Below are 24,429 nucleotides of genomic sequence, written 5' to 3' on the forward strand. Positions count from 1 at the left end.
TCAATGAAGTTACTATGAAAAGCCCCTCGTCACCACATTCCGGCTCCTGTTTGGGGAAGTCGGTGTGGGAATTGAACCCACGCTGCTGGCCTTGTTCTGCATTACAAGCCAGCTGTTTAGCCCACTATGCTAAACCAGCCCCTAAAGAAGATGCTGCTAAAGACATTATTAGAGAGGAGGTAGTTGAGATAATGGTTGAGCTTAAAATTGACAGTAGAAAGCTGATTCTACTTAAAATTGATAAATTTCCAGGACGATTGATCATGATAAATTGCCCTTAGTGACCAAAAAGGTTAGCAGGGGTTATTGGGTTAATGGGAAAGGGTGAAAGTGAGGGCTTATGTGGGTCGGTGCAGACTCGATGGGCCGAATGGCCTCTTTCTGCATTGTATGTTCTATGTTCAAACGGGATTCAGCTGAGGTTCCTGAGGGAAGTAAGGTTGGAAAATGCAGCACTGCCCATATTCTATCAATTCTCCCTGGATTCAGGGGTGGTTCGAGAGGACTGGAGAGTTGCAAATGTTACACCCTTGTTGAAATAAGGTTGTTGGTGGTGAGAGTGAAGTGTTTGAAGTGTGAAAAAAGTAACTGTAATTTGGTGGATTAATTAAGGAAAACCACTGGGGATTTATTCAAGACAAATTCTGTTTCACTAACTTGCTTGAGTTTTTTAATGAGGTAACCGAGAGGGTTGATGAGGGCAATGTGGTCGATGTGTGTTACTAACAGGTGGGAAGAAGTGAACTGAAGTGTTCTGTTCAACCTCTTTTCCAGAACTGAAGTGATAGAAATGTAATGAATTATATAGTTGGAGAATAGGATGGAGGTAATAGGGCAGAATAGAAGGTCAGGGATAGGTCAGAACTCAGGAGAGATTGACAAAGATGTTATGGACATAAGGGGGTGTTACTGGTGGCATAAAGAACTAAAGAAATGCTTATAGTGGCATAAAGCTCCTTTATTGTAACTTCAACTCCACATTCCTGCTTGCTCCCAACACCTTTCTCCCCTTGTTAATTTCTTTGTCAAATTCAACCCAAAAGTGTTGTAGAAATGGATAAAGAAATGTTATTAATGCACCTGTTGCAACACTCTTTGTCATCATCTTGGAAATCCTGAACAGAGAAAGCTTTAATGCTAACCACTTAGGCCTTTGTAGCTTCATGCACCTTGGGTATATAGCCAGAACTTCGCTAACCTGCATATTCCACAACTGCGCAAGTGACTTGTTTTGTTGCATTTTGATTAGTTGGTCAGCTGCTTGAGCATGTGTGAAAAGATATTTGTTAAAGGAATGCAGGATATTGCAGGTTAGCTGCTCAAGCAGTGTGGGCATGATCTAATGGGAAAAAAAAGAGTCTGTTCTTGGCGGGTTTAGCAGAGTTGTTCCTGGTGATTGGAGCAGCATTTCCTGCACTGATGAACTCTGCTTGCCAGTGCAGAAAGAGAACAGATTTAAAAATGGTGCCCTAATCTCTCAACCCCCCCCCCCCCCCCACCCACCCCCGCCAAGCGTGACCCCCAGACTTCCGCCATGCCCCATCTCCCGCACTCCACCTCATACGGGTAGGGCATACCCGGGCCCGATCCCATGCGCAGGTAAAATTCCACCTGGGAACCTGGGCACTGCCAGCCTACCACCCTGGCAGTTCCACCATGCCTGGTCGTTCAGCCTGGTACCCGTTGTGGGGACCAGCGTTAAACGACGCCCGGCTGGGTCTCCTTTGCAAGGTCGGTGGATCCCGGGGGCCAATTAGATCTGCCGTAGTTAAGTATGCAGTTAAGCTCACTTAACTACTCAAGTCTGGATCCTGCCCATTGTGGGTGGAATCAGATTGCGACATCTCAATAGATCTTGTTAGATCTCGCGGGACGTAATGACGGTTGGGAATCCTGGAAGAGACCTCACGTGGGATCTACCAGTCGGGTTTCATCCCTAATAAAATAGTTTTTTATGGAATATAACTCACAGAAAACTTGAACAGAAACAAAGGAATTTTGTCACATGAATAAAACTGTTGTTCACACTATCCACCATGCCCTCCGTTTTCAGTGTTCCCCAATGGCCTCAGAAGACTTCAAATAAACAATCAGAACAAGAGAACATCCCTATTCTGCGAATGGTATCGTGGGCTTAGTACATCTACTTGATATGGCAAACAGGTGCTCAACCAGTATGCAAAGGTTGTTTGACAAATATACAAATATACAAATGTGATTTGAGGTTATATTGCCAGGGCCATTAAATATAAAACAAATAGTGTTACACTTAGGTTATAGAGGCGTTTATCTCACTGTCCTTAGAAAATTGTATTCATTTTTGATTCCTGCACAAGACAAGTGACATCAATTCAAAGTGCCAGGATCTTATCTATCAAGTTAGTGGCGCGGAGAATTTATAAGACTTCATATTCCAACAGTGACAAAACTAATTGCTACCCGAGCTGAGATAAGAAACTGAGCATTGATTAGGAGTCAGACCAAGGAACTTTTTACCTGCATTGCTTAATTCTACACTAGATTGTGCATTTAACCATTGACAATTAACGGAGCTCACATCCATTTTTCCCTTATTCTTATAATTTATCTTTCGTAGTTCATGCTATTGTATTTTGCATTAGAAAATATCACATAAGAACAAAAGTACAGTGGCTTTGCAAAACCATAATTTGGATACCTACAATGGCTCATGGGTCTGCCTTGTTAACGATTCTCCTCCAGCAAAACATTCTTTACAAGCATGAAACAATTCCACTTGTGTAAAAATGTTGGGAATTTCAGATCAGCTCGCCCTTATGCCCCTTAGTTTCCTTTTTCATAAAGGAACTTAGAAAATTGCATCAGTTTGCTGTTCTCAAGCCTTAAAACTAGTGTGCCGATAATCAAGTGCAGCAACAATAACCCAGCTCCATTCTTGCTGACCTTTCTATGTTGTTACTTCATGGGGATATGGTGGCATAGTGGTATTATCACTGGACTGTTAATCCAGAGACAAGGTAGATGATGAAATTTTGTATTCAATAAAAATCTGGAATTAAAAAGTCGAATGATGACCATTAACTACTGATGGTTGTCATAAAAATCCCTCTGGTTCACCAATGTTCTTTAGGGAAGGAAAGCTGGCACGCATGTGACTAGAGATCCACAACAATGTGTTTGACTCTGAAGTGGTCCAGTAGTTCACTCAGTTCAAGAGTAATTAGGGATGGCCCAGCCAGTGGCACACACATCCCACCTTCTCTTAAAGCATATTCCTGCTCGCAAACTGAGCTTTCCAGCTATGTCTAGTCTTTCGTTCGATTCCTGCTCCAGAACGTCTCTGTCTCTTAACGAACAGCTCCAGTTATCGCGTGCAATTAAAATCACAAATGCACCTTTTCTTACTGATGGAATAGCTCTCATGTGTATTCTGTTATGTTTTAAGAGGAATATATTGTCCATTTAGTACTGAATAAAAGGCAAAATAAAATCTATTCAACCTGACAATGAACTGTAAGCAACCAGCTGAGTTTATGAAATTCCTATTAATAGAGAAAGGCAGGAAGCTAATTTAGGATCAAGCATACCTGAAGCATTTCTATGTTACCTTGTCAGAAGTAATGCTTCAAATGATGATGGTATGGTTTGAGGTAATAACAAAAGCTGTATATTAAACTGAACTGGCAGCTATGTCATTGGTCAATGAGCTTAGGGCAAGGCAATCTGACAGTTTTTGGGGAGTTCTCTTCAAGCCAATTCGTAAGAAAAGGACATGAAAATTAACCAACTAAAGACCCCTAGAGTTCAAGACTATTTTTTTGCCAGCCATCCTGTTGCTGCCAAAAGTGTGAATTCTAATAGAGAAATAATAGCTCTTGACTGCCAACCGCTGTCTATTGGAGAATATATGGAGATTAATTAAATATATGTAACCAGATATGCTATTAATTCCAGTTTCTGCCTTTTATGCTCATTTATTCAAACCATTTATCAAGCTTTTTAAACACATTTTTAGCGATAAGGAAGAGCAGAAGATTTATTTATTTCAGGTTTGACAGGTTTCTCAGCTCACGTGATGTACGCATTCATTTTGTTCAGAAGCAATGATGAAGAGACGAGAGGCATAGTACAGGGCACCATCAGGATTGAAGGAGCAGGAGAGAAGACTAGATAAATCCAGTAGTAATTAGGTGAGGCCAAGATTTTGTTTGAATGGTCTGTAAATTATCGGAGATCGGGAAGATTTAATTTAACTGCTAACTGACTGACCTTGAAGTCCTTTTTTGGTGTGCATAAAGTATTTGTGTGAATCGTTTCTGCTGAACATTAGCAAATGCTGAAAATCTGATATTCAGTGTATTTCACAACTACCGGAGGAAATAATGGCTAATGTACACAGTAAGGTTATTCCCCTTATAACAGGCACTTCAATTGATCCATACTATCTTTTGCAACCTTTTTGTCCTGTGTTGCTGGTGACATCCATAATGGTTGTTGGATGAATGGCTTCATTCTTGGTGCTAGACAAAGTGGGGAGCTGTCATAAACTGAAAGGATGAAAGATATGAAATAAAGTGGTTATAATAATACACGGTGCTACATGTCAGCATTAAACATTCCAGAGAATCAGAAAGTCATCATCATTGTTCGTCAAATCTGAGCCAACTTCATTTTGCAATCTTAATGTTTTCCTTAAATTACAGAAAACCTCAGTAGATCAAAGAAAGATCATAAATGATTTGCTGAAGAAAGTCCAAGCCGTATAGGATCATTCAGTCACAATGTCAGCCGCAATCCGTCATCTGAATTCCTTCCAAGTGTGACCTTAATGGAATAATGTCGACTACAAGCGGCAAAAAGAAAAATGTTAATGATGAGGACAGCAGCTAATGATTATACTGTGTAAACTCAGTTTACTCAAGCCACATACGTGACGAATCTCAATTTCCCCAACATTATTTCTGCCTCGGGTAGCTTACAGTTCAAACAGCATTTCTGTTTTCAAATGGCCGTGAAAAATTTGGCTCTTCTCCCAATGTCCTGCTGTCAGAAATTAATCTTAAAGGCAATCTGCATTTCTGTTTTAGTCGACTACCAATAACCCCAGTGCATAAAGAAACTTCTATCTTTCAGCTTGAACATTCCTTTTCTCAGTAGTATATTCATTTTGGTTGTTGAGTAAGGGGATTCAATGCCGACCATTGCTGAGTTGGTTGCACTGAGGGACACGAGGGCCGGGATTTTGTGCTACCGTTCGCATTGGACAGGTTAAGTGACAAGAGCGGAAAAGACAGCAAAAAGTCCAAAGTCGCGTTTTATATCGGCATGAAGGCCCTCCACAGTCATTCCCTCCTCCGTAAGATGTCTTACAACACCAGGTTAAAGTCTAACAGGTTTGTTTTGAATCACATTCCCCGTCAGTGGCTCTGCGTTTCCCGCCATTCAACGTCGGGAGCATCATTATAATACAACTGCATCTCATTATCGGACCTTAGGCCGTAATCGTGTCCCACCCCGTCATAAAAATTGATTCACATCGGCGTGATGTCAGAATGGTGTAAATCACAACTAACTTCAAAAGATGTGCACTTGGCGAGCAAACCTCCAAGGGGAGCTTGGAGGTAAGCGCGATGCTTGTCGAGCAGCTCTACATAATCCGGGGGTTGACTTGGGGGTACTGGGGTCTGATTCAGGACACCAGGTTTGGCGCGGTATAACACCCAAGACTTGGAGGGAGAACGAGTGATAATTGAAGGATACCAGGGTAACACACCAAGGGAGACTGGGGTAACACTGGAAGGGTGGGAATTAACTCCAGGGAACCAGGTGCCCTGTCGGTGAGGAAAGCAGCGGTTTGACTCCAGGGTACAGACGCCTAGTCAGAGTAGACGGTGGGGTGGATGTTTGACTCCAGGATACCGGGGCATTGACTGCAGGGTACGCAGGGCCTAGCGGGCCATCCCAGAGGTTTAGCTCCAAGGTACCAGGGAGTCCATCAGGGTAGACCAGGTGGGTGACTCCAGGGTAATGGCGTATTGACTGTCCAGTGTGAAAAGCACTATTATTGAGGATACCTTCTTCCGGCAGGCCACGGATTTCACAGAGGTACGGGAAGCCTGGGACAGGTCGTGGGAGCATTTGGAGTCATCACAATCTGATGGTTCCAATCAAATCTGGAGTGTAGAGGGGGGTCTTCTGGAAGGGCATGTTGCCAAGGGCAAGGATAATTGAAAAACATGTCAGCCATCAGTACCCCTTTGCAGCTGAGACCATTCAGCTATAATTGAATAGATATGCTTGGAGTCAAACTAATCACACAATTATGCCCACTCAAGCAGCACTTATGTGTGTGAGTGCCACTGATGGCTACTCAGTATTTAACACTTGTGGCACTACCTTCCAAAATCGATGACTGCCTGATTGGGCAAGCAACTATATTCCCTTGGAGAGTTGGCAATGGCAAGGAGAGTGATCCTAACATTTGGCTGTGTGCTCAGCTGTGTCCCCCCGCATCCCCCACCCCTCCGCCCAGGTTGACCTTGGGGTGAAGTGTTGGACAATGCCTGTGCCTGCAATGAGCACTCAGGATGCAGTGAGTGGCCAAATCTGTGGCCAGCCATTCATGTGGTGCGGGTTAGGGCAGTGTGGGGTGTTGCCAAAACAGAATGCACAGTAAGGACTGGGTATCAATGATGAATGGACAAAGAGTGGTCCTTGGGGCCAAAAGCTATCTGTCAAGTATCTCTCTTTGATATTGCAGGAGACCTTATGAAGCATGGAGCTGGTAATTTCACTGTCATTTTTCTCACTTATAAGCAGGAGAGAAGAAGACATCAATGGAGATGCCTAGCTCACCAAAGGCAGGTAGATAACCATGAAGAGGAAGGGGTGGCAGGGCTTTTTCGACATGCAGAGGATTAAACCCAGAGAGCTCTCACTCCGTGGCACCTCACTAGACCCAGGTTCTACAGACACCTGCAGATATCAGGGAACTAGTACCTCCGAATACTACGCATATCCAGGAAATTGGTTGGTCACATCAGCTACTTTTTGCAGGATTTGGCACCATGAAGACTTGAAAGGCATCTGCTGCTAGTGTTGGTGAAAGCGGCACTCAATTTTACACTAGTGGCTCCTTCCAGGGCTCCACGTGTGACCGAGTGGGATTTTGCAAGGTGACAGACACAATCTTCGCGAGGGCACTCAACTTCGTCCATTTTAACCAGGATCAGGCAAGCCATGTTGCAAGACTGAAAGGCTTTGCACAGATCTTTCCATAGGTTTTCCATGGGTGCAAGATGCCATTGACTGCACTCATATGACACACAGATCGCCATGGCCTTTAGAATTGAACAATGTGAATTGCAAGAACTTCCACTCATTGAATGTTCAGCTGGTTTGTGACCACACCAAACACATCCTGCAGGTGTGTGCTCAATTCCCAGGGAATGTGCATGACTCCTACATTCTGAGCCACTTTCAGATCCCCAACACCTTTCAGGTGGCTGATGATGCCTCCACAGCAGCTGAGACAAGATACAATTAGGCTCATGTTACAACATGCACTTTGTAGGGATGCTGAAGATGAGGGCCAGGATTCTCTGTACCCTGCCCCTAAGATCGGGAAACGTGATCAGGTAGAAAATTAGGTATTGGATTACAGATGAGCACATTTCTACTTTAATATGGGAAAACATTAACTGTTTACATACTGACTATTTAATGGGTTTAAAGGCTGAAGATGAGGCGAGTAGCCAAAGGAGTCCCCATCCCAAGGAAGACCCCCAACCTGAGCTTCTCCGGACCAGCACCAACTGCCCTGACCCCCAGCTCCCTTGAAGGACCACCTCAGCACCCTGGCGGCTTATTACAGCCGACCTCACTATTAGCACGGGAGAAGTCAATGTCCACATTGGCCAACTGGATGGTTGACTCCTCAAAGCCAATGTGGACCTTCAGCTTTGGCATCCCTTCATCTGTCTGGGATCTCTCCTTGTTGTATGTCAGCTTGTCCTGCAAGAAAACAGATGGAGTGAGTGGAAGCAGGATGTGTGCCAGAGTAGGTGATAAGGATGGCTAGCATGTGTGGATGATGAGTGGGACCAGCAAGGTGATGAGGACACCACCCGTAAGGGAAAAGAAGATGTGCGTGGGAGACTGTGTAGTGGTGTCACTTGAGCTGACAGCACATGAGATCCCTTTGGATGCATAATTTATCTGTGAGTTGAGAGTGATTAGAAGAGCAACTTAACCTGGCAGATTGGGGGAGATCATTCATCCTCTTGTGGCACTGGTGACTGTCCTCTTCTGCAGAGTGTTAGCACTGACCATCACTGCCACCACCTCCCATGTTGGCTTCATCACCTTGATGGCTAGTTTTCTTCCCAAGCGTGGGAATAAGACATCACAGTGACCCTCTACAGAATCAAACAGTTTCTCCAGGGAGGCGTATGAAACCATAGGGGCGGATTTCTTGGCAACCAGCACTTCCTAGTGACCTGCAAAGTGTGGCTCCTGTGCACTGGGATAGTCTTTCAATGGGCCGCCCTGGTGATTGCAGCGCTGAGGTGATGGTGGGGCAGGCAAATCAGAGGCCAGCGATACGTCATGGAACCCATGCATGAAATTCTTTGGCACTAACTGCATTATATGGCAACAAAAGCCGCCATTGCTGTCTGTGGGCTGAACACCACTTTTCCCACCCGCCATTGGCCTTTGCCATATTCTGATATGATCTCACTGAGAACCTTCAGTGCATGGAATGATTCCTATATATGTAGTAGGAGTAACCATCTTTTAGTTTGAGCTTCCCTGATTCAAGGTTATTCTGTTAGCTATTTCCTGATGCACAAAAGAGAAGAAGGCAAAACCGCCAAACTGATGGAGTTGACCTTTTAATCATAGCAGCTGCAACAATGACAGAAAGAACAAAGGGATATGGGAAAGTAAGAAGGCAATTCAAGCAGCTTAATGCAATTAATGCAGCAGTACCAATTGTATTTTATGTCATGCAAATAGTAGTTTTTGAAAAATAATGTTGCCATTGTATCAATTGTCAAACGTGTATTTTCCTTGCTTTTTCTGCTGAGGAGGGGATCTTTTTGGGATTTGGAGTGATGGTGAAGAAAAAGATTAGTTTTTTTGCCAAGTAATCTTTAGGTTGAAAAGGGCCTGACTCTTTTCCAACTGTAATCAACTAACAAAAACTGAATATCAGCTGCTGCTCACCCATGGAAGAAATTCTTGCCCATGTTTCCCTGGGTTCCTGAGCAAGACAGAGGGAGGAAAAACTCAGAGCCTAGATTTGAGCTTACCCTCAGGAGAGCTGTTTCCTGGATCATCTTTTTCATCTGCTTTTACTCCTGCCCAGTTGTGGATCCCTTTAACGCTATGTCTGCACCACACGGGTAGCCACATCCTGCACTGGTGCTTGAAAGGGTGAGAGTGCAGCTTTTGGAAACCTTTCCTCTCCAGTGTGGCCTGAGATATCTGATGGACCTGGAAAGGTGAGAGGGACAACGGCTAGCACAAGGGAAAGCAGCAGTTGATGATTGGCAGCATTATGAACCAGGTTGTCACAATGAGGAAAGAAGAAAGGAAGATGTGCATTTATATGTTACCTCTCATGCGGCATGGTGGCACAGTAGTTAGCACTGCTGCCTCACAGCGCCAGGGACCCAGGTTCAATTCTGGCCTTGGGTGGCTGTCTGTGCGGAGTTTGCACATTCTCCCGTGTCTGTCAAAAATACTTCTGTGGCTGGACAGTGCTTCAGGCCGTCCTGTGGTCACAAAACATAGAATCCCTCCAATGCAGAAAGAGACCATTTGGCCCATCGAGTCTGCACTGACCCTCTGAAAGAGCACCCTACCTAAACCCATTCCCCCGCCCTATCTCCGTAATCCCAGCTAACCTGCACATCCCTGTACACTGAGGGGCAATTTAGCATGGCCAATCCTGCTAACCTGCTGATCTTTGGACTGTGGGAGGAAACCGGAGCACCCAGAGAAAACCCACACCTTCACCTTTTAGCGTTCAAAGTGGCTGGGACATTTAAACTTATCAGTATACGGCAGCTAATGTCCTAAAACAGGGGTGTGGCTTCATTTCCCCTGATGCTCTTACACTGCACTGAAGGACTCGAGGAACAGCTCCGCTCCATACTTCACAGCAGGTGTGGGTCGGAGGTTCGGGTGTGAAATGTGGAGCTCTGGTCCAAGGTGAGAAAATGGGAGCAGAGTTTCAATTGGACGGAGGCCATCACTCCATGAAAGATTCAGCCCAACGTAGTGCAGTGCTTTGCAGAGATTAAGAGATGTGTGAAAGGGAGCCTTACCTGAGCATTTATTGTGAAGTTATTAAATTTCATCTACTGCCATTATCTAAGAACAATGCTTGTGGCATTTGTTTGCTCTGGCACATCACTCCATTGCTGCTGAGAAGTTTGCCTGGCATCGTCTGAAATTGTGTGCATGCCATCTGCCCTATTTACATGATGTACAAAAATCAACCTCGGGATCTTAATAGGTAAGCCAGTAACACGAATGCAGTCTGGTAAAACATGTACATTGACATTAATTCTATTATAAACAGAAAAGACGAATAAGGCTCTGCAGAAATAGAAGTGCAAATGTTGGAGCCATTTTTAGTGCATCGTTCCACACCACCATTTGTAGCTGATCCTCAGTTCTTCAAATGTGACTAATGTCAATTGGTAGGGAGAGAGTGAATGCTGGGGAATGAATTTAAGTGCCTCCAAAATCATGCTACTCTCACCTGGTATGCTTGTTGGCCAAAATTCATTCAGGACATGACATCAGTGGTGGTTCAGTTGGTGATACTCTTGTCTCTGAATCACAAGGTTCCAGGTTTAAATCCCACTCCAGGGCTTGAGTGCGAAATTGAGGGCCGACACTCCAGTGCTGGCCTGACAGAGGTATCATACATAGAACATAGAACACAGAAAAATACAGCACAGAACAGGCCCTTCGGCCCATGACGTTGTGCCGAATTTTTGTCCTGGATTAGGAACAAATTAATCTGCACTCCATCATTCTACCGTAATCCATGTAGCTATCCAATAGCCGCTTGAAAGGTCCCTAATATTTCCGACTCAACTACTTCCACAGGCAGTGCATTCCATGCCCCCACTACTCTCTGGGTAAAGAACCTACCTCTGACATCCCCTCTATATCTTCCACCATTTATCTTAAATTTATGTCCCCTTGTAATGGTTTGTTCCACCCGGGGAAAAAGTCTCTGACTGTCTACTCTATCTATTCCCCTGATCATCTTATAAACCTCTATCAAGCAGAGCAGTAAAATGGCAATGGTATCAATATGTGTTGTTCGCTAGCATCAGATCCTGTGCAAGAGGTTTCAAGTCTGTCTACAAAACACAGGGACTATAGAAAGGGAGAGTCTTGGCTCTGATGAAAGAGCATAGGAAGATGGTACCACTGCTAAACAAAGAGGACTAAGCCTAGAACAAGGCAGGCCCTAATTTCTGGTCCCTCATCTAGAGAAGCAGCTAGGTCAGGCCAAGTGACCAATACATGGAAGTAAGCAGAGGCAGTGACTTGAATGAAGTGGCACATAAGCAGTCCAGGGCAACATGGATGCAATACTACCATGATCTGAAAAAGATTAAGAAAAATGTGTAATTTACTTTTAAATTGCTACAAATAAATTTGAGTCAAAATATCGGACCGGATTCTTCATTTGGGAGACTAAGTTCTCCCGCCGGAGTAGAATCGCTCCTGGTCTGCGCTGGTGCTAGGAGTGGCACCCAGGAGCGATTCCCTCTCCCTTCTCATGCAAATGTATGCATGGTGTGGAGCTGGGGGAATTCAGTCCCAAATCCTGCTATTGGCACCATTTTGAGTGACCCTGCCATCAGACCCCCAACAGAGACCCTGCCATCAGAACCCCGCCCCATATCATAAATTCTCCATCAGACCCCCATCAGAGAATCACAGAAAATATAGTGCAGAAGAGGCTCTTTGGCCCATTGAGTCTGCGCCGACACATAAAAAACACCTGACCTATCTACCTAATCCCATTTGCGAGCACTTGGCCCATAGCCTTGAATGTTATGACATGCCAAGTGTTCATTTTTAAGGATGTGAGGCAACCTGACCCTATCACCCTCCCAGGCTGATCCAGACCGTCACCACCCTCTGGGTAAAAAAGGTTTTCCTCACATCTCCCCTAAATCTCCTGCCCTCATCCTTGTGTCCCCTTAGACTGACCCTTCTACTAAGAGAAACAGCTGCTCCCTATCCACCTTGTCACTGCCCCTCATAATCTTGTACACCTGAAACAAGTCACCCCTCAGTTTTCTGTGCTCCAACGAAAACAGCCCAAGCCCATCCAACCTCTCGTCATAACTTAAATGTTCCATCCCAGGCAACATACTGGTGAATCTCCTCTACACCCCCCCCCCCCCCCCCCCCCCCCCCACCCACCCCCAGTGCAATCATATCCTTCCTATAATGTGTCAACCAGAATTGTACACTGTACTCCAGCAAGTGGCCTCACCAAAGTTCTATACAACTCCAACACAACTTCCCTGCTTTTGTATTCTATGCCTCGATTCATAGTTCCATATGCCTTTTTCACAGTCCTATTAATCTTCCCTCCCACCTTCAGAATTCTATGGACAAACACGCTAAGGTCCCTTTATTCCGTGGAACTTCCCAGTGTCATAACATTCATTGAATCAGAGCCCCACCCCCCCAAAATCAGTGACCCCCACCTATATCAGAGACTCACACATCAGTGACACCTCCATCAGACCCCCCCATCAGACCCATCAATCAGACTCCAACAGAGACTCACCTATCAGACCCCCCACATCAGGGAACCCATATCAAACCCCTCAATCAGAGACCCCCATATCAGAAACCCCTCCATCAGATCCCCCATACTAGAGATGCCTCATATCAGAGATCCCCACATAAGAAACCCCTCCATCAGATCCCCATAACAGGGACCCCCCCATAACAGAGATGCCCTGCCATATCAGAGACCCCCATATCAGAGACATCCCCATATCAGAGACACCCCCTATATCAGAGACCCCCTCATTTCAGAGACCCCCTCATTTCAGAGACCCCCCATATCAGAGCCCCCCCCCCATATCAGAGCCCCCCCCCATATCGGAGACCCCCGTTATCGGATACCCCCATAACAGAGACCTCCCATCAGTCAGCCCTGCCTGGATGCTAAAGAGAAGGCCAGGCAGAACAGTGAAAAATTACTGCTTTTTCACTTACCAGCCCATAACACCTGCGTTGAAAGAAGCAGCCGTTACTTCATAGAAAGCCAAAACACATCAGAAGGCTTTAAACCCCCTCAGATCCTTTCATCTGTGAGGCTTCTATTCATTTTCAAAGATAAATAGGTTTAGTAGGCTTTAAATGTCATGGTAATTGCTTCCAGTCAGTCAGGTATATGGATTGTTTATGTTCATTTCCCTTCATGCTTGAATGCATCTCAAGTACCCTGCTGTGAAGCTAATCACAATGTTTATAAACATCAATGAGTCAAATGCTTTCACTTCCTCTTATTCCTAGCGGAAAGCACTTAACTTCTTTTGGTATGGTGAAGACCTGCCAATCACAGCAAGATTTTTATGAACATTGTGGTTAGCTTCAAAGCAAATAATCCAGCCCGTACCATTCCAAAGGATGGAAAATTGATACTCTTTTAAAATAAAATGCAGAGGGAAGGTATTTATTCTGATACAAGTTAGGAACAGATATGTTCTATCAAACATTGGCAGACCTTGAAATGATTTAAGTGGTGATTCTAAGTAACTGCCTGAGGCTGAACAAGTTGGTTTGCAAACTTTGTATCACATTTGGCCCAAGAATGCTTCCAACCATATCCGTAGCATCACTAAGAGCACTATTTCCTCCTCCGTAAGGTCACCTTATTTTGACTCTGTCTCACCTTATCTGCTGCTGATATCCTCATCCATTCTTTTGATATGTTTAGGCTTGACTATTCCAACACACTCCTGACTGGACTCTCACATTCTCAACTGCATAAATTTGAGGTCATTCAAATCTTTGTTTCTCATGTCCTAACTTGCACAGGTCCCATTCATTCATCACCCCTTGGCTTGCTGACCTTGATTGGCTCCCAATTAAGCAATTCCTCCATTTTCAAAATTTCAACTTTGTTTTTCAACTTCACATGACCTCATCACTTCCAAACGCTGTAATCTCTTCCAGCCCCATAACCGACCAAGATCACCGAGCTCTTCTAATTCTGGTTTCTTGAACATCTCCCATTTTAATTGCTTGATGTCCATGCCTAGAGGAGCCAGTCGCCTAATCTCTGAAATTCCCTGCCCAAACTGTCTCCCTAGCTCTCCACCTTTAAGACAGTCCTTAAAACCTATCTATTTTGTTACGATCCCAGAGGGGCAATGGCAAACCAAAATAACCAACTTTATCAAATGATGCCCAAAGAAAAAATTATCAACAGGAGTTCACCATTTGTAATTTTTAATTTAATGCAAATAAAAATCCAATTAAATTGAAATGAATTAACAGGCAAATGATACTTGAAATAAAAACATACATTTCACTTTAATAGTCAATACAGCAAAAAAAAACCTTGCACAGCCACAATGTATTCCCCTTCACCATGTATGGGTAATTACTGGCTGCTATGTTATCTTCTAGTTTTACCACTCATCCTAATGTTCTGTAGGCCATGGCATCTGTTGAATATGTCAAACCAACAATGGATTGCAATAAAAGTTTTGATGTTAAAATAACTTTCACCTTTTTGCTGTTACAGGTTTGCAGCTCCTAAAATAGTGCCTGACCCTTTCCTTGGATAGTTAATGTATTATCAGGCATGACCTTTTGGTTCTAGTCCTCTATCCACACACACACAATCGGCATTACATATTTTCAAAGACACTGCACTTAGTCTGGGTAATGTTTAGAGCACTGAAAGAAGTAGCATTTGCCCACTAACCTTTATTTTATCTTTGTTCAACCTGCCCATTCCAAGTACTAATATCACAAACCTTCTGTAAAATACCTCCAATGCATTTACATCTTTCCTTAAATAAGGAGACCAATACTATACACAGCACTCCAGACAAGGTCTCACCCATGCCCTGTATAACTGAAGCACAACCTTCCCACTTTTGTATTCAATTCCCCTCACGTTAAATGATAACATTTTATTAGCTTTGCTAATTACTTGCTGCACCTGCATACTAACATTTTGCGATTCATGCACGAGATCCCGATCAGGGCAGAAACTCTTCTCAGGGTCAAATGTGCTACCAAGGTTGCAAACAGACTGGCATAATCTCAGGCTGTTGCCAGGGAGAGGAGTGGAATCAATAGCTAGGTAATGGACTTTGGAACGGGTAATGAAAACAATATTTGTTTTTCAAGAAGACAAGCTGTAAACTAACACAACGTGGACTAAATTACTTACAGTTTTGTATTCTGTAGAGCAACTAATTGGTCCTTTGGGCTAGAAATTTGTTGTGGATTGTTTTTTTGAGTCGAGAATGGTTAGTGGCTGATTGGGCACAGCAGAGGCCAGAGGCATGACCGAGATTGAACCTCAGGCCTCATCAGATAATTCTAGTGAACTGCATATGCCAGCTGGACATCCAGGGACAGTTTATTGGTTTGAAGAGGACAAATTTCAGTTGGCAGCAGCACTGAGGCATGTTCTGGTGAGGCGGTGTTAGCTATTCTAAGCCTCCAGTGGCCAGTTTGCTAGTGACTGCTGTGCACCCAGGAGGAACACTCTGATTCCCCTTCTGCTCAACATAAAGGTAAGTAGAAAAGATTACTCTATTTTGGTTATGTCTTCCAGCTGTCCCATTAAGAATTGCTGGTTGGGCCATTGAAAACTCTCAATCCCTGAGGAGGTCATCCTCAGTCCATCAGATATCCGAGAGAAGTCCTAAAACAGGCATTCAAGGTTGTTAATTAGCAAATCCTGTTTTTGGTTAGCCTCCTGGAATGTCACTCATCCCAGTGTGGCACAAACCTATTTCAGGAGCACTTGGGTAGGGGAGATAGCATTGGGAGATTGATGCGTTTTGCCTCCATTTTATGCTCAATAAATGGGCATAACAGAATCCATTCTATTTTCTTATCTATAATTTTGGTTTGTTCATTAGTACGGTGCAGAAAGCAAATCTGCGATGCAGCCTTCTCTATTTCCCTCTGTGCATTATTCTGAATTAATTAGTGATCATGTACTTTGCAAGCATGTTGATGAAATTACTAAAACTAATGCACAGGGGAAAATAATGGTAGCTCCATTATATATTAAAATATATCACCTGTCAGAGAATTTGCCATAAGGTTGTAACATTTTATGTCTTCAATGCAATACACCATGCTGTACTGCCTCAAAATATTAACGGAGAACACATAATAGATTTGTCTGAAATCTTTATCTCCACCAGACTATAAAATGTCTTTGCTTGTTTAAAATAAGTGAGTTAAAGTCCTCAGTAAGGTACTGCAGAGTGGTTTCTTTTCAATGAACATGTTAAGTGTTCATGCATCAGCATCCCTTAATGCAATTTCAGGGCCTTTATGTTAAAAAGAAACCACACAAATTCTAGTTGTTGGTATTTGGTTAATGCAGTGATTGGTGGTCATGTGTTCCCTTTCACAGAATTGTCATGGTACATAAGGAGGCTATTCAGCCCATCGTGTCTGCACCAGCTCTCCGAAAGAGCATTATGATTCAATGCCATGCCCCTGCCTTTTCCCTGCACATTGTTTCTATTTCAGTAATGATCTAATTCCCTCTTTAGTGCTTGATTGAACCACCGCACTTCCAGGCAGTGCATTCTGGACCCGAACCACTCGCTGTGTGGATAGATTTTTCTCATATTGCTTTTGCTCCTTTTGCAAATTACTTTAAAACTCTGCCCCTCGTTCTCAGTCCTTTTCCGATTGGGCATAGTTTTCCCCTGATCTACTCTGTCCTGTCGGCTCATGATTTTAAACACTTGTGTCAAATCTGCTCTCAGCGTTTTCTGATCCAAGGAGAACAGTTCCAACTTCTCCAGTCTATCTTCATAACTGCAGTTTCTCATCCCTGAAACCATTTTGTTCATCTCTTCAGCACTCTCTCCAATGCGTTCACATCCTTCCTAAAGTGAGGCACCCAGAATTGTACACAATACTCCAGCTGGGGTCTAAAGAGTGTCCTAAACAAGTTCAGCATAAACTCCTTGCTCTTGTGCTCTATGTCCCTATTAATAAAACTAAGGATACTATTTGCTTTATTAATTGTTCTCTCCACCTGTCCTGCCACCTTCAATGATCTGTGCACATGTGCACTCTTCTACTGCACACCCTTTAGAGTTGCACCCCTTATTTTATATTGTCTCTCCATATTAATCCTTCCAAGATTAATCGCCTCCCACTTCTCTGCATTGAACTTCATCTGCCATCTATCTGCCCATTTCACCAACTTGTCTGTGTCCTTTGGAAGTTCTACACTGTCCTCACAGTTTACAATGATTTTATATCATCCGCACACTTTGAAATTGACTCTTGCCCACCAAGATCTAGATCATTAATATATATAAGAAAAAGCAAGGGCCCAATACCAACTTTTGCGGAACAAATCTTCCTCCAGCTTGAAAAATATCCATTAATCTTAACTCACTTTTTCCTATTACTTAGTCAATGTTATTCCAAGAACTGTTGTTTCCTCACATGTCTGTTGTGCAGAACTGTATCAAATGCCTTTTGGAAGTCTATGCACACCTCATCAACAGCATTGCCTTCATCAACCTTTCAGAAAAATCCAGCCAGTTAGTGAAATACGATTTTTGCTTAATAAAAAACTCTTCCTAAGCAACAAACATTTGACTATTAATTTGACCCAGAATAATTGTTTCTAGCAGCATCCCCACTACCAAAGTTAAACTGACTGGTCTGTAATTGCTGAACTTGTCCTGACAACCTTTTTTGAAGAAGAGCGTAATGCTACAATTTTCCATTCCTCTGGCGCCTCTCCTGAATATGCTGAAGAAAAACTGAAAGATTATGATCAGTGCCCCTTCATTATCCTTGAATGCATCTCATCCGCTCCCAGCACCTTGTTAACTTTAAGTACTAACAGTTCATCCTAAACTGCTTCTTATTAATTTTGAATCCTTCTAGTGACAGAGTTTCCTCCTCTGTCACCATAGTTTTGGCAGCCTCTGCTTCCTTGGTCAGGACAGATGCAAAGTATTCATTTAACTTCTCAGCCATGCCTCTGCTCCCTTTTAGTTCCCTAATCAGTACTACTCTTTTTACCACCCTTCCATTATTGTTGCGCCTATAGACGACTTTGGGATTCACCTTTATGTTGACTGCCAGTCTTTCCTAATAATCCCTCTTTGCTTCTCTTATTTGCTTCTTCGCCCCTCCTCTGAATCTTATATATTCAGCTTGTTTCTCAATTGTATTTTCTACCCAATCCCTGTCATATGCACACATTTTCATCTTCATCTGGCCCAGCTCGGTTCTTGCCCCCTTGAAGTTGGCTCTCCCCCGTTAATTATTCTTACTCTGGATTGCCCATTGTCCTTTTCTACCATCCTCCTAAACCTTATGATACAATGGTCACTATCTCCCAAATGGTCCCCCACTGACACTTGATCTTTATTGCTTGTTGTTACAGCAAAGCGATTTTGCAAGAACTCCAGTTCTGCCAGCAGCACGACGAGTAGCTATGCTCCCAGCAGTAGCAGCAGCAGTATCAGCTGTGGTGGAGGCAGCAGTGCCAGCAGCACCTCGAGCAAGAGCAGCTTCGACTACACGCATGACATGGAGGCAGCACATATGGCAGCCACGGCTATTCTGAATTTGTCCACCAGGTGCCGAGAGATGCCACAGAACCTCTCGACCAAGCCTCAGGATCTGTGTGCTAGGGTAAGTGACATCCCTTTCAAGCCCCTTTCCTAGGATAATTGCCAGTTTATGGCCCCACCATCCATGCAAATATGTGTAGGCATATATACAGGCCTCAGCACAAAGAAATCCCAAATAGAACTGATCAATATATAATGCAGTTGATCCATTAGAGAGAAGGGCAAGCAGCCTGGCGCAGTGTGAATATTGCAACTGATCCTGTGATCTGTTAATCTGGAGCCTTAACAGGGATTTCAACAATTATTTCTTGTGGTTAAGAATAGATAAAACAGTTTTTGTTTGTCCTTTATCATATAATCCCAATTTAGGATATCTATTTTTATGTTTATCAGGAAGAGGGATATTAGTATTGGGAATCTAAGGGCGCAACTGGAACACCATTTTTGCACTGCAGTAGAACAGAGTGATGTCCTGACTTCAACATGCGGGGCGCGATTCTCCACTCCCACGCCGGGTGGAGGAATCGCGGGAGGGCCGCTCTGGCACCCCCCGCGATTCTCTCCCCCCCCCCTCCCCCAAAATGGCGTGTCGTGTTTTCCGACACGCCGCTCGGAGAATCACGGGTCGCCGTTTTTCATAGCGGCCCGCGATTCTCCGACCCGGATGGGCCGAGCGGCCTGCCATACCCGACCGGTTCACGCCGGCGGCAACCACACCTGGTCGCTGCCGGCGTGAACATGGCGCCAAAAGCTGGTTTGTGGCTTGAGGGGGGTGGAGAGGGGAGTGAGCACCACGACCGTGCTCGGGTGGGGACTGGCCCGCGATCGGTGCCCACCGATCGTCGGGTCGGCGTCTCAAAGGGACGCACTCTTTCCCCTCCGCCGCCCCGCAAGATCAAGCCGCCACGTCTTGTGGGGCAGCGGAGGGGAAGACGGCAACCGCGCCGGCCAACCTGCGCATACGCGGCTGACGTTATTAGGCGTGCCGGCTGCGTCATTCTTGGTGCGCCGGGCCTTGACGCCAGCGACAAGGCCCCGGGGCCGAGATTTATGGCACGGCCCCCTCCTAGCCCCCCCGGGGGGGAGAATAGGGGGCGAGGAGCGGCCTCCGATGCCGGCGTGAACCTCTCCGGGTTTCACGACGGTGTCGGGCCTTGCGGAGAATTCCGCCCGCTGTCTCCTGCCCCAATCGGCTTGACACCACATTGAGGGTGGGATTTTCTGGCCCCGCCCACCACCAGGACCGTCCTGTCCCACGGAATTCAATGGACTATTAGCTAGGCCCCTGTAACTCCCATAGTTAGGTCCCGCCACGATGGGACCAGAAAATCCCATCCTACTGGTGTCATGTTCAGTTTAAAAGAAGTTCAATACTTTTGGGTACTTTATAAAACCTTAGCATTCTTAGCACCTTTAAAATTTACATAACATGAAATAAAGCTCTTGCGTGTCCTCGTAAGCAGAGATTCACTCCTAATGCAACTGGCAGACTTGTATTTAGACAATATAATTAATGTGGTTCTAGCTATGGACAGGATAATACTTTTCTATTTCTGTGATCAGAGCCAGCATTAAGCTCTTTGAGATGCTTTAACACTCTCCAAGTACTCCCCCCACCACCATCACCACCTCAAGAACTCCTATTACACGAGTGTGATTTCTTTTCCCTTTCTTACCCGAAACATTTTTAAGACCTCCCTGACAGCTAATTTGTGCAATGGACTCACACCCATTAGGCACTGTGTTGGGACTGAATTAAGTAATTTTTCACTGGACACTTATCAAAGCAGCAGAGAAAGAATTTTATTCAGTCAGTTCCATGAGAAATTGGGCAGCCTGTACTGTACGAACCAATCTATCTGAAACCCTATTTTGAAATGATCCTTCAGTAGCATTCCTGCAGTTAATTACTTTACATAAGCTTTCCTCTTTCATTTCTTCAGATTCCATTATCCAAAGAAATGTGTTTCATGCCTCTCTTTCGGGGCCATTAAAATTGAAGATCGAGGCATAGTTGATTATGAGAAAAAATAAGCTGAAATAAAAAGCACATCAAACATAAGAACTGGAATAAACTATTCAGCCCCTTGAGCCTGTTCTGCTATTCACTTAGATCATGGTTCATCCACTTGCCTACCTTAGCTCTCTAACCTTGATAACATTATGTAATAAAAATCTAACAATCTCAGCCATGAAAGCTTCAATTGGCCCAGCATCCACTGCTTTTGGGGGTAAATGATCCCAGATTTATTTTATCCTTTGTGTGAAAAAGTGACTCCTGGGCTGGGATTCTCCCCTACCCGGCAGGGCGGGGGTTCCCGGCATAGCGGAGTGGCGCCAGCCACTCTGATGTCGGGCAGCCCCAAAGGTGCGGAATTCTCTGCACCTTTAGGGGCTAGGCCCACGCCGGAATGGTTTCCGCCACTCCGACTGGCGCCAAAACCGGCGCCAACGGCCTTTGACGCCCGCTGCCCGGTGTCGGGGCTGGCCGAAAGGCCTTCGCCGGTTCACGCATGCGCCGGTGCGTCAGCGGCCCCTGACATCACCACCGGTGCATGCACGGTAGGGGGGGTCTCTTCCGCCTCCGCCATGGTGGAGGCCGTGGCGGCGGCGGAAGAAAAAGATTGCCCCCACGGCACTGGCCTGCCCGCCGATCGGTGGGCCCCGATCGCGGGCCAGGCCACCGTGGGGGCACCCCCCCGGGGTCCGATCGGCCCGCACCCCCCCAGGACACCGGGGGCCCGCTCACGCCGCCAATCCCGCCGGCACCAGAGTTGCTCCAATTCCTGCCTGCGGGAGAGTCCTGTCAGCGGCGGGACTTCGGCCCATCGCGGGCCGGAGAATCGCCGCAGGGGGCACGCCGATCGGCAGGGTGTAATTCCCGCTCCCGCCGATTCCCGGGTGGCGGAGAATTCCGGCCACGGCGGGGGCGGGATTTACACCGGCCCCGGGCGATTTCCCGACCCTGCGGGGTGTCGGAGAATTCCGCCCTAGTTTTCCCTCCAAATGACCTGGCTTTCATTTTAAGATTCCATTTTCTCATTAGTGCTTCCCTCACCAGAGGATACATTTTCTCTGCATCTACTTTCCTGATCAGATCACCCCATCAATCTCCTCTCTGCAAGGGTCTAAAGGCCAAATGTATGCAAACTGACTTCATAATTTAACCCTCTATGCCCAGGTTGTCATTCTGGTGAATCTGCATTGCACCACCTCTAAGGCCAGTACTTCGTTCCTGAAGTGTGATGCCCAAAATGTAAATGCAATATTTGAGATAGGTTGTGCCCAAGGATATGTATATAACAGAGGATAACTTTCTTTCATTTTTAATTCAGTCAGCTTCAGATTAAGGCCGACTTTCCTTTTTCCATGTGTTTCTTCTTGTATCTGTTTTGTAGCTTTAAATAATTTGCGTATTTCATCTTCCAAATCCCTCTGCTCCTCTAACAGTTACTATTTTCTCACCATTTGGAAATACTCCCATTTTTTTGTCTTGTATCCAAAGTAGATGTTGTCTCACCTACTGACATTAAACTCCGTCTGCCAATGTACTGCCAACTCACCTAATTCGCCCACGTTACTTCACAATTTCTTCTCCCATCGACACGATCGATATCCTAAACGTGTGTCATTTGTAAACTTGGAAGTGCGCCGCTCTATTCCTTCCTCCATGGCATTAATTAAAACGGTGAAAAGTTGAGCCATCAGAACAGGTCACTGTTGAACACCACCTGCCACACCTTGAGTATCTGCCGTTGATCCTCATTCTTTCCCTTTTAGTGCCTCACAGATTTCTAACCCAAGTCAAAAGGCTAACTCCAATTTACATGCTCTAATTTTTGTTAATAATCTTTTGTGTGGAACATTGTCAAATACCTTCTGAAAGTCCACCCAGGTAACAGCCATCAACCCTCTATTGTCCATTTTATGAATGATTTTATGGTGAAGGTTATTTGTACATGATACTGAGCAGGACTCTGTACTTTCAAATTGAGGAAGACAAGATGATAACAGATATGGATAAAGTAGACGTGCAGCAGGTGCTTCTTCTTGTCGGGCATTCTAGAATTAGAGGTCATAATCTTGGGATAAGAGGTAGCAAATTTTAAACGGAGTTGAGGATATAATACTTCTCCCAAAGGGTTATGAATCTGTGGAATTTCCTACCCCAGAGTGAGGTGGATGCTGGGACAGTGAGTACATTTAAGGAAAAATTTTTAATTGGTATTGGGTTGAAGGGTTATGGAGACCGGGCAGGATGGTAGAGTTAAGGGCAGGATGAGATCAGCCATGATGGAATGGTGGAGAAGACTCAATGGACCAAATAGCCTAATTTTGCTCCTATATTTTATGAACTTATGGGGCTGGATTCTCCGTCCCGCCACGCCAGATTCCTGGTTCTGCATGTCGGCGGGATGCTCCATTACACCGGCTAGTCAATGGGGTTTCCCATTGTGGGGCAGCCCCATGCTGTTGGGAAGCCCCCGGGATGCTTGCAAAATGGAGCGTCCTGCCAGCGGAGAATCCAACCCATGAACTTTCCCATAAAACTAAACTGCCAACAGTGTCACAAGCCTGAAAAATCTTCTAATCCTGATTTAGTTAATTTTAATATAATCCAATAACTGTTGGTTCTGTCGTATTTTTGGAATTATTATTTCCTCAATTTTCTGTTGGGTTTCCCTCATAAAATGGGTGGACCATGAGTTAAGCTATGTGGAAGCCGGGTTGGAACACCATTTTGCCAGCTCGCTACCCATTTTGTTTTAAACTTTGTTTTCCCTCCGGGACAGGGTGCCCACCTGTTTACCAGTTTGCACATGGTAATAAGGTTTCAGTTTTTTCCACATTCTTTATACAATTACTTTGTATTCCCACTGGAATACCATTTAATCAACATATCCGTGTGAAATGGGTATCCACAATAGCTGGGGGTTGTTGTTAAACAGCCCATTCTTTGGAGACTGCGAGGACAAATTACAGCCCATTATTTTTTCTTTTTGTTTGTTTCTATTACTTTTTCTTGAGCTTGGAGACCTTGTGGTAACCGCTGAGTTTCTGATATTTTTCTCCAAAACTCGTTAATATCATCATAATAGAAAATTCTCGTACTTTTAGTTTCTTGGGGCGAGAAGGCAAGAATCACTGGAGAGACGCAAGACTGCATAAAATGTGCTCTACATCAGCTCACTTGTCCACTCAACCTGTATTTACAGCACAAGGTGTGAATGCCTACAACAGTCATAGACACAGGCTGAGGTTCACAAGGGATGTTCTGAAGCTCTGCAAAATGATCTTCCCCCAACCTTGTGCACAGGCTCATGCCATTATCTGCCTGAATCTAAAAGGATTCCACTTTACATTCTTAAAAGGATAAATACAATTTAGCTTGTTAATAACCATCAGCAATATTCATTGGAAGGCAGCCATGAGCTTAATTAAACAATTGAAACTAAATGCGAAGGTGACTGCTGCATAATCAAGCTATCTGCTGGAGCAATGCTATCTCTCTGTATGGTGTTCTTCGACAGTATTATTATTATTATTATAGCTGAATACAAGTATAATGTGGCGC

General features: G+C 44.7%; 1 protein-coding gene across 15 annotated transcripts in view; it reads left to right on the plus strand.

The window, feature by feature from the left end:
- LOC119967604 (myelin transcription factor 1-like protein) overlaps positions 1–24,429 on the plus strand; it is a 569,116-nt gene that overhangs the window by 418,045 nt on the left and 126,642 nt on the right. For all 15 annotated transcript variants that reach the window (XM_038800349.1, XM_038800344.1, XM_038800345.1 and 12 more), the window contains one exon: positions 18,665–18,915. In XM_038800349.1, the coding sequence (XP_038656277.1) occupies positions 18,665–18,915 (251 nt within the window). The remainder of the gene's footprint in view (positions 1–18,664; positions 18,916–24,429) is intronic.

This window comes from Scyliorhinus canicula, chromosome 6, assembly GCF_902713615.1.
Source record: "Scyliorhinus canicula chromosome 6, sScyCan1.1, whole genome shotgun sequence".
In the NCBI taxonomy this organism is placed as follows: Eukaryota; Metazoa; Chordata; class Chondrichthyes; order Carcharhiniformes; family Scyliorhinidae; genus Scyliorhinus; species Scyliorhinus canicula.